The sequence below is a fragment of the Excalfactoria chinensis genome, chromosome 1, assembly GCF_039878825.1.
Source record: "Excalfactoria chinensis isolate bCotChi1 chromosome 1, bCotChi1.hap2, whole genome shotgun sequence".
NCBI lineage: Eukaryota > Metazoa > Chordata > Aves > Galliformes > Phasianidae > Excalfactoria > Excalfactoria chinensis.
In genome coordinates, this window is record NC_092825.1 from 21,549,516 (window position 1) to 21,560,780 (window position 11,265).

An 11,265-nucleotide genomic window follows, 5' to 3' on the forward strand; every position below is an offset into this window, starting at 1 on the left:
GTTTTCTTGTGTTTAAAATCAATACATTTTAAAGACCTGCCACACACACAGAAAAAAAAAAAATGTAAAAAATGATTACTGGTTGGTAGTGGAATAGAGGACAGTCACGACAACCCAAATAGCTTCTTTCTGTTCAGTCACATGTTTAATTCTTAATATTGTTAATGTATCTGGACAGTTGGACTAGGTGATCTTGTAGGTCCTTTCCAACCTTGTATCATATTCTATGATATGATTCTATGATCTAGCAGTACAAGTCAAAGGAGTCAGAATGCCTAAATCTAGTTACTGTACATAGTCGTGAAGCCTAATTAAAAATAATACTTAAAAGATAGTAACATTCTGTTTGCACTTGCAAAAATAAGAATGGTGTTAAATTCAGTTAAATTGCTAGCACTGTCTTCTCTTTTGCCAGTAATATTGGGACACCAACACCTTTTAGGATTACTGCAAACATTAAGAATATGGTGTATATAGAATTGAAATTCTTCAGGTAAAGTATGCTATTGTAATATTAAACAATCTTCCTGTATACTCTGTTGGCTTCCTCTAATGGAGTGGCCATGTCCAATATATGTGGTTACCTGCAATTGAGTGGGGAAGGAAGTTTATTAAAAGCTGCCAACACTGTCTCTTTGGTTGAGGTTAGAGAAAGGGATCAGAATTTTATTTTGTTTGACCATGGTGGGTAAAAACAAACCACACCAAAAAGCTGCCTCATTTATTCACTGGTTTACCTGATAGCCTACTAAAATTCAGAACTATTTTTAAAGAACAAAGTATTATGTTGCAGAAACATGAAATTTCCTGAGGTAAAAGCCATTAACTCCAAATGCAACGCACATGCAGGAAGAGAACTCTTTAAATGCCTGTCATTGTGCTGCCTTGGTGAATTGTTTAAATCTATCATTGTAGCACAGATTTCCTGTTTATTTAAACATTTCCTGGCTACACTTGGTTAGTCTATATTTATACTAAAACCTGAAAGAAAAAATGAGGACTACATGAGTTTAACATCCCTACGCCATCCCTGCCCTGGTTATTCAAGTGCTATGTGAAACTGAGTAATCCTTCATATGCAAATAGGGTGTTTGTGTACCTGGGGTGCTGTATCTTGGTTTAAATGTGTAGGTTTCTGAAATAAAAAGCTGCTTTTTATGCTTCTGGTTGTTATAGTGTCATAATAACAGCTGTTTTTAAAGTGAGTGCTAGTATTAAAGCTTCTGCTTCTTTGCCAAAGAAGCTGTGCCTTAATTCTTCTGGGGGAGAAGAACTTATTTTACAAGTTAAATTCCCTGTTTTCCATCTGTGAGCAGAGGAATGATTTTGAGAAAGTTTGAAGTGGTCTGGAAAGGCTCCTCCACCACTCCTAGCGAACTGATGGAGTCTAATTTTTGTTTTGTTTATTCATAACTCAGATACAGAATGTGTGAGCATGATATGTATTTTATGCTTGAATGATCACACTGCATGAGGCCCATCTCTAGTCAGCATTATCATTTTTCCAGTTCCTAAAGAGTCAGCTCTGATTGTCTCTCGTTTTTTTTTCTTCTGCATCTTTTTCTAAGATGGAAATTGTATTCCCTCACCCACACCACCATCATGTCCCTTGATGGTCTAATATCAAAGCTTTAGCTATGCTAACGAAGATAGGAAAGGTTATTTCAAGTCAGGAAGGGAGAACTGTCAGGGGAAAAGAGAGATTTAAGAAGAGGGTGTTCAATGAGATCTTCTATACAGTTGCAACGAGGAGACAGGGCTTGAGCTTTCATTTAGAAAGTCCTGTGTTGGAATTCAGGGAGGATTTTGGCTGACTAAAGAATCGATAAAGCAGACATTGAATCTGTGGTGAAAGTCAGAAAAGGGAAGAAGTGAGATTTGTAAGAGGACTGGTGTGCAAGCGTCATGTCTGGGCACTGTGTGATTGTGACTGAGAAGTGAAGTAATGTACAGGAGTCTGACTCTGAGGTGGAAAGATGTTGATTATCTGGGTTATTACCAGGTGATGAAGTGCAAATAAAGAGGAGGTGAGGAGAACATTCAGACAGACAGCACCATTTCATTCCTCCAGCGAGGCCTTTTCTCAGTCATATCAACTCCCTATCTGATGCCAAAAAAACAATCTGATACAGCTGTTTCAGCCATTTTTTATGTGAATGCAGCTGAGAATGTGGTAGGCCAGACATTCGGCTTTAAATCTCCTGGTGTGCTTTTCAGAGAAGATGACAGGTTGTTAGTCCTGATGGTTTTTTACAGCCAATTATGGCTCATCTGCTTTGCAGCCAGAGTCCCTACTTTTATGCTCGATTCTGTTGCAGTGTTTATTTTAGCATGATACCCTCTTCTTCTGTTTTTCCTTTCAGTATTTGTGACTTCTGTACCTTTTTTTTCCTCTGTTTTCAGATAAATCTTCTGTATGTTTTTTCTCATCTGTTTTTCAACAGGTATGCCCACAGCTGTAGCCTGGCAGGAATTGTCCTTACTACAAAAACGCTAATAATCTTTTCCTACAATTTATATTCACTGTTCATTACAGTCATTCTTTCACATGAAATTATCATGTGTTCCTCGCTCTAATTTAAATAGCAAAACTTCAGAGTAGGACAGTTTCTGTGGAATGTCCTTATAGGAAATGGTAGGGTTGTAAAGGACAGCAGTATTACTGGCTGTTTCTAAGATGCACATTGGTCACTGCATTATTTCTTTCACATCATTTTTCTGGCAAAGTACAGAAGAGGAATGCATAAGAAAGTTCTTGTGAATATTTTGGTCCTATTTAAATATTTCAGAAGATTTTAGTAGGAATTTATTTAGCTTGTTTGATGACTTACTTTTATGAAGAAGTAGTATCATTATTGCTGATCTTGGCTAATCTTTCCTTTGCAGTTTAAATGTTGTGGGGTGGTGTACTTCACAGACTGGCTGGAAATGACAGAGATGGACTGGCCGCCTGACTCCTGTTGTGTCAGAGAGTTCCCAGGATGCTCTAAGCAGGCACATCATGAGGATCTCAGTGACCTTTATCAGGAGGTAAGATTTAAAATGAGGACTTTTCAAAAAGCTTTATGCGTTCTTCTGATGCATTTTACCTTATGCAGTGCAGCAGAATGGATTATTTGTACAAATTCTGCTGTATCCTAGATCATAAAATACATGGGATATTTCTCAGTACTTTTAAAACCTTTTCTGTGTAGGAAAACTCAATCAACTCTCTCAAAAATCTAGAGTAAGATGAGAGAAAAAAAAACCTGACAGTTCCTCTGTCTGTATTAACAGAAAACACTTCTACAAGATTCTTAATGTAGTGAATGGAAACCTCAGTTCTTTAGTTTAGTGAATAAACTTTAGCTAATGGTAATGATAAAACCTGGGGGAAGATGATCTGTGTGTCTACCAGACTGCAAGAATGTCCAGTTGACTGAGTTACACGACCTGATGGGCTAACTTTCTCATAAAACAATTATGATCTTACAAGCTGGCCAACTTCTGAGTAGTGAGAGAAGAGAAACGGAACACAAACATTTCAGGCTGACTCAGGCACATCAACATGCAGTTTAGTAGTAGGCCAGCACTCTTCTACTTCTTCGGGTGGCCACCAGTATAGCTTAGGTAATTTCTGAGCCAAAGATGTTGTGAGATCTTTTTCTTTCTTTGACTTGAGAATGGAAGATGAATAGCAATGCACAACTCAGCTCTTGTGGGTGTAAAATTGATAATGAGTCCTGAACCATGCCTGGAACAGCATACTGATTTTTTCGTGTGAAATCTGAATGGAGATTAATAGTAGGACAAGCCCAGTCTTTGAAGATGGACTTCTGTGATGCTCACAAGTTGCCATTCATGATTTTTCCCAAGTTGTAGACCACATAGGTCAAGATTTGAACGTATAATGTAATAATTTTCTTTGTCAGTTTTGGAAGGTAGAGATGGCAGCTGTGAGGAAAGAGGAAGTGATTATTCTGTACAAATCATTCAGATCCTGAAATCATCCAGCACATTCCAAACTGCCAAACATTAAAGCTGCTAGATTCAATGTGAAGTCCTATAGTAAAAAGATGGCTACAGAAAGAGAATCAGAGATTCAGTAGAAGTAAAATGACAAATTCATCTCAGTCAAGTAGTTATCAGGATCTGAGAAGAAGTGAAAATTAATAGTGAAAGATGATGGTGTGGAGTCCTTTTTAGTATTTCAGGAAACCAAAGTTTGCTTTGTTTCCTGTAATGGATAAAATTGTTTTGTTGCATCTGTGCTATAATTTTCTGCTAGGGTCTCTGAGCTCTTTGTGGTCTAAATTGAAGTCCTTTAAAGTAAAATTCTTGAGGAAGGAAAGGTGGCCTACTTCAAGTTCTGCCTGAGAGTATTTTTGACACAGTTGTGTTTCTGCTGATGGACTTTGAAAAGTATTTTAAAAAAATGTTACTCTTCTTAAACTGCTTTTATTCTGATAAACTTCTCCTTTGTGTAATTTGTAGAAGAAATGGACCTTAGATAGTAGTTGTGAGGGAAGTGCATGAGAGAACAGAGTAGCCTCAGAGGTTTTTGTCTGAGGGCAAGAGGGTGTGTACTAGTTTTGTGATAAGAATCTGTAGCTTAAATAAAACAATTGGTAGAAGTTGATATCTTCAGAAAAAACAAAGTCAAAATTGCATGTTTTCTAGCATAATTTTCTGTGTGCTCGAAATTCAAATATATAACAGATCTGTTGAATGTGATACTGATGATTTATCTGTTCTCTTCTGCTCTGAGAAGTGGCTTATTAAAGATCTGGTCATTGTTCTATTGGTGCTACGGTGTTTCAGTAAGTCATAAAAATGTGCTTTGTTTCCATTTTAGCACTAAAAATATCAAATGATCTGTAGAGTAAATGTGAATCAGACCTTTAATCTGTAGCTCCATAAGAGTTTGCAGCTAATATTCCTCTGAATGTTCACTACAAAATTTTATAGTATTTTTGAGGTGTAAACAAGAGCTTTGAGCTTAATGACAGGCTTCTGCTTAACAAAGTATATTTACGTTATCTTTAAATGCAGACTACCAAGTATGAATGTGTTGTATAAGCAGAAATAAAATGCATGCGTGTGAGGATAATGGGTGACTGGATATTTCTCAGTTTTGAAGCTGATTTTGAACATGTATTAGAGCGGAACTGTAACAACATCATTAAACGGAGGGAGACAGTCTATCTAGATTAAGTATAATTTGTCTCAGTTATGTGTCTGTTCTGCAGAAGATGCCAGCGCTAATGTTATTGCTGTTTGTTAATGGATGTTTCCTCTAGGCAACAAATGAACTGAATTTGAATACTGCTGTGGTTGAACATTTTTAAGCTGTGACCAGCTTGTACCTTAATCCTTTAAAGTTATCAAAGTATTAAAATGCAGCCAGTTTCTCTGTAATTAAAAACAAATTTGGAAAGTAACATAATTAAAACACTCTTTTATCCAAGAAAGAAAAAAAGACGCCAGCATGATGAATTTTGTTCTTTATCAGTTACATAGCTTTCGTTACAGTTTTTTCTTCACAGATTTCAAAGAATCCAATTTTTCTCCTTGTTCTGTCTCTAAACTGTGTTAATTGAAATAAAAAAAACAACCAAAAATGGTGAAACAGTACAAAGACATTAAGATCCTTAGGTACAGTTATCTTAGGTACAATTATTATGTAGTACATATATCCAAAATGAGAAACTGTTGACTGCACTATGAATTCTGTGTTTAAGGCAAGAATCGGACCTTTCATCAAATAAATTGATGACTGCAGTATTTGAAACAACAGGCTTTTGGGAATGTCAGTGTGATTGAAAAGTATTAATTATCACGTGCTGTCTTCAGATTCTGTCATTTTGATCAATTGCTTTCTTTTCATAGAAAAGCTGTAAGATGGATGTAAACACAAAACTGTTGTGATGGTTCTAGGAGGTCTTCCGGTGGGACTAATGCCTCAATTGTATTATCCTATCTTGACTATTATCATGATTAATTATAGCTCTGAATTTTCCCTTGCTGGCTGTATTCCATTAATTTCTGTACTCTGAAGTCCTGTAAGGTTTACCGCTACATCTAGCATAGACAGATAATAATGTGAAGATAGTAACATGATGGGTAAATAGTTGGCATTTGATGGGTTGGGCTTAAAGGGTTACATTAAATGGGGTTACCTCAGGCTGGCAGCCATTCTCTAGTAGGGATCTCTAGGGCTCCATTTTACTGCCAGTTCTCTTTAATGTTGTCATCAATAACTTCAATGCAGGACTCAAATGTATACATAGTAAGTTTGCATAGGACACTACATTAGGGGGAGCTGTTGACTCCCTTGAGGGAATAGAGATCTTAACAAGTTAGAAGACTGGGCAATAGCAAACTTCATGAAATTCAACAAGTGCTAGATTCTGTACCTGGGACAAGACAGCCCTGGATATATGTACAGAATGGTGCACAGGAGGCTGTAGAGCAGACCTGCAGAGAGGGATCTGTGGGATCTGTCTGGCAGCAAGTTGAACATGAGTCACAGTGTGCTCCAGCAGCCAAAAGAGTCAACTGCGTCCTGGAGTGCACCAGGCCCAGCATGGCCACTGAGTGCAGATTTGGTGCACAATATGAGAAGGATATAGTGTCCAAAGGAGGGCTACGAAGATGAGGAAGGGTCTAGAGGGCAAGATGTATGAGGTCCATTGGTTTGCTCAGCACGGAGCAGAGGAGTTGAGGGGAGGCCTCATGGCGTCTGCAGGTACTCATGGGGAGTGGAGGGGCAGCTCTGAGCTCTGCTCTGTGTGACAGCCACAGGGCCTGAGTGAACGGCATGGAGCTGTGCCAGGCTCCCTTGGGCAGCTGGGGGTTAGGAAAAGTTCGTCACCAGAGGGTGGCTGGGCATTGGAACAGGCAGCCCAGGGCAGTGATCTCGGGGGTCATGGTCCCAAACTGCCAGAGTTCAAGAAGCATTTGCACAGTGCTCTCAGACATAGGGATTGAATTTTGGGTGCTGTTGTGCAGATCTAGGATTTGGACTTGATGATCCTTGTGGATATTCTACAGTGTGTGAGTTCATTTTGAAGTGGCAAATTTCTCTGTCAGTCTTCACAATATTGGCTTCATTGAAGAGCAGCATGGATCTCTAGCAGTTTGTTATATGCAGTAAATTCTCAGTGTATGGGAAAACTGAAGTATGGCATTGTGGAATTGATTAAAAAGTAGGCAAAATAGTTTTCAGAGTGTTGTTTGAAGAAAATGAATTTTGGGGAGCCAGAATTAAGGCAGCACTAGGCAGGGTGAGTTAAGCCTTGGGAACTGCAAGTCAAATAATACTGACTAATCTCTTTCTGTCTATTTTTGTTTCATAGGGATGCGGTAAAAAAATGTACACTTTTTTGAGGGGGACGAAGCAATTGCAAGTACTGAGATTTCTTGGAATCTCTATTGGAGTAACACAGATTTTGGCTATGATCCTCACTATTACTTTACTGTGGGCTCTCTACTATGACAGAAGAGATCCTGGGGCAGATCAAATAATGTCCCTGAAGAACGATACCTCACAGCAACTGTCATGCCATTCTGTGGAGCTACTGAAACCAAGCCTAACAGGAATCTTTGAACATACATCCACGGCAAATAGCTTTAATACACACTTTGAAATGGAAGAATTGTAGAATTGTAGGTGATACAATTAATGTAAAAAGTTACCAGGGTTTTAATTGTGTTGGTTTTTTGTTTTGGTTTGTTTTGTTTTAATTTTTTATTCCGTTCTATTAAGTATGCAAAATAGACCAGTCTTCCTGTGCTTCCAATACCAGTTAATGATTGATAAAGAGGCCTCTGTAGTAAGACAAATAAGCATGTGTCTGCCTTTCAGCCTCTTAAAAGAGCCATGAAACAGAATTGGTTTGTTTTCTTGTTTGTTTGGTTTTTTTTAAGGCATTCATTCACAGGGCACAGTAACAGTGACTTATTGTTACAAGATGTGTCAAATACTGATGCATTCACACGTAGATGGACAGAACCTCTAAGGAAGCATCCAGATACTTGTCTTCTACTTGTCTTCTGGACAAACAAAATGTGACTTTACTGAAATTGACTTGTGCATTTTTAATAAGCCATTTGGAAAATGTGTTAAAATAATCAGGGATCTGTGTATATAGAATTGTGTGTTTTTGTGTGTGCATGGATGACAGAACTATAATTCAAGTAAATACTTGGATTTAAAAAATTTGCAAGATCTGTAAAAAGGACAAGATTTTCTTTTTCTAACAAAACCTCTATCTTAGTTATTATTGTTAAAGATGATCTAAAACTTATATTTTTATGTAACTATGTGACTAATTTTTAAGTCTAAATGTATTAAAGAGGGATTAAAAGCAAAAATATGATTCTGGACAATAGACTTTAATTTTCTGAGTACTAGAGAATTCTCATTTCAAACAGTTTGTTCTGTGGACTGCTTCTTAGTAAAAAGAAAAGAACAAACCTAAGCATTCTCTCCAAAATGGGGATCAATATGGAGTAGCACATTTTTATAAATAAATCTTTTATTCTGTCTGTGATTCCCATGGAGATAGAAACAAAAGACTACAAGGGAAATGCTTACAATTCCAGATGCTATTGCAGTAATTGTATAAGTACATAAGGAGAAATTATACTTCGGCTTGTACTTCATTAAGAGATCTCTAGTGGCTTAAAATGCCAACTGGAAACAGCATTAAAATGTATTTATTGAGGTGGGGAAAGTGCGTTTTACTGTATTTTTATGAACAATGTTTATTTCATAGGATTATTTTTACATTCGGCCACGCTCCAGAAATATATATTTGTTCCACTGAGTACAGTAGTTTGTGGCAAATGGGTTTTTACATGCTACGTTTTAGAAATACTGGCTTTGTTTTTGAAATTTGTAAAAGAAAAGAAAATCAAGGTGTGATTTGATAGACAATAAAATCACTATTGTCTTAAATTCCATAATGGCTTTTTTATTATGAAGACACTGCGTGAATGCTTTGGTGACATTTGAGAAGGTTTTCCTGCTAATGTGATTTAATTTGATGCGTCTTTACCCATTCCACTTATTCTGTCATGAAGAAACTGAACTGTGAATTTCAGTTGCTTTTTTATTGCTTCTACAAAAGCTTCCAATGGATGGTGAAATTAAGCTCTTCAATTGTGTGGGATGTTTGTTTTTCAGCAGTCTACTTGTGGGTGTAATTACTTCACAGGTACTGTTGCAAGCAAGATTACCTCTTGCTTTTGTACCTCCCCTACAGAGATGCTAATATTTATTTTGGGAGATTAGAAAAAAGATAAAGGATAGAGCTTCCCATTTTTTTTTTGCTTAAAATGACTTCTAAGAAATACACCTTTATTCACCTTTCAGAAATTCATATGCTCAAAATTACTGCAAATATCCAGATTTCTGTGTCCCCCTCTGCTTCCAGTTAGCAGAGTGGCATTTCTGTAGCTACAGACAAGATTCCATGTAGGAAAAAAAAAACGTGTCCAAGATAGGGTGACCAACAGTCATTCAGTGGCTTGGGCCAGTGCTGCTTGATTTTCATTCCTCCTCAAAACCAAAATTAACAAGATCACATCAGCCAAAAGAAAGAAAGTCAGACCACAAACTGTGTGGTGGATTGCAGTTTGTTGGATTGGGATTTTGTGCATTTTTGCCCCTCACTGTTGTGGTTGAGGAATCATAGAACCATAGAGTCACCCAGTTTGGAAGAGCCATGCAATATCATCCAGTCCAACTGTTCACCTACCAGCAACATTTGTACACTAAAACAAGTCCCTCTGTAAAACATCTAAGCATTTCTTGGACGCCTCCAAGGATGGGGACCATCTCCCTGGGCAGCCTGTTCCAGTGCCTGACCACTCTTTTGGAGGAAAATTTTTTCCAAGTGTCCAGCTTGAATCTCTCCTGGCGTAACTTGAAGCCATTCCCTCTAGTCTTCTATTGCTTGTTACGTGGCAGAATCTCGCCACAACATCCTTACAGTTGCCTCTTCTTCTTCATACTGAACAATCCCAGTTCCCTCAGCTGCAACTCATGACTTGTGCTCCAGACCCCTCACCAGCTTTGCTGCCCTTCTCTGGACATGCTACAGGACCTCATTGTCTTCCTTGAAGTGAAAGGCCCAAAACTGAACATAGTACTTAAGATGTGGGCTCACCAGTGCTGAGTACAGAGAGATGATCACTTCTGCACTGCTAGCAACACTATTTCTGATACAAGCCAGGATACTACTGGCCTTCTTGGCCACCTGGGTACACTGCTGGCTCATGTTCAGCCGAGGACACTATAAAAACACTAATACTGTAGTAAGACTAATTTGTGATCCCTAACCTCAGGAACTCCTTTGTTAATATGGAAGTTTTATGAGTTTGTGGGACATTCCATTTACTAAATTAAACACTAGGCCACATAACCCTACTAGGCCCCAATTCTAAGTTTCTGATCTTTCTAAATAAAACTCTGCCTCCAGCCCTCAGCTGGAAAAACCTGCTGCATACTTGCCTAATAGGTCAGAGAGGCTGTGAATGGACAGTAGGAAGCACCATCAAATGAAAGGTCGGTTCTTTCCAGTACCTTAAGGTTTGAGTAACCATAACTTAAGCCCACACGTTTCTACTGTGTGCAGATACCACTGTTGTCCTGAACACTAATGCAATTACAACCAAATGTGGAGAATCTCACCCTAAGAGGACAGGACTTCTTCATTCATCCAAGAAATCCTAATAATTGAAGCTTTACACAAGCAGTGTATGTAAAAGCTCTCTTAGCCATGCTTCAGCTATGGTGTTGCTCTTCAGGAAATGAGCTGGACAACTACCTGTGCAACCTACTACAGGGAACATGCTTTAGCAATGGGGTTGGACTTGGTGATCTCTTGCAATTCTGTGACAGGCAAGCCAGGATAGGGAGATGCATTGGAGAAGTCCAGAGCTTGAAGCAGAGAAACTGACAGTCCAGGTCATTTGTTTTCAGGTTTCCAGATGCTTAGGAAACACTGCCAGTAGGTATAGTTAGGTCAAGAGTGCAGCTATATGAAAAGGATGAGCCAGAGCATGCTTATTGGGATAGGAGTAAAGGCTCCTTCCATCCTCAGATATGTACATATGGTAACTTGTAGGGTCTCCTTATATATGGATTAGGGCACCTGAGCTCAGTTTGTGAGATGTCTATATTGTTGATCTGCCTAAATTATGCTTGTGTGAACTCTCTCTCCATATATAACTACAGCATTAGGAGTTGTACTACATATAAATACATAGTGGTTTGAC

General features: G+C 38.3%; 1 protein-coding gene across 1 annotated transcript in view; it reads left to right on the forward strand.

Moving 5' to 3' along the window:
* Window positions 1-8,945, forward strand: part of TSPAN12 (tetraspanin 12) — a 44,245-nt gene extending 35,300 nt beyond the window's left edge. Inside the window, exons 7-8 of the mRNA XM_072343840.1 lie at window positions 2,887-3,030; window positions 7,338-8,945. Of these exons, the coding sequence (XP_072199941.1) occupies window positions 2,887-3,030; window positions 7,338-7,643 (450 nt within the window). The 3' untranslated portion in view covers window positions 7,644-8,945. The remainder of the gene's footprint in view (window positions 1-2,886; window positions 3,031-7,337) is intronic.
* Window positions 8,946-11,265: the final 2,320 nt, after the last annotated feature.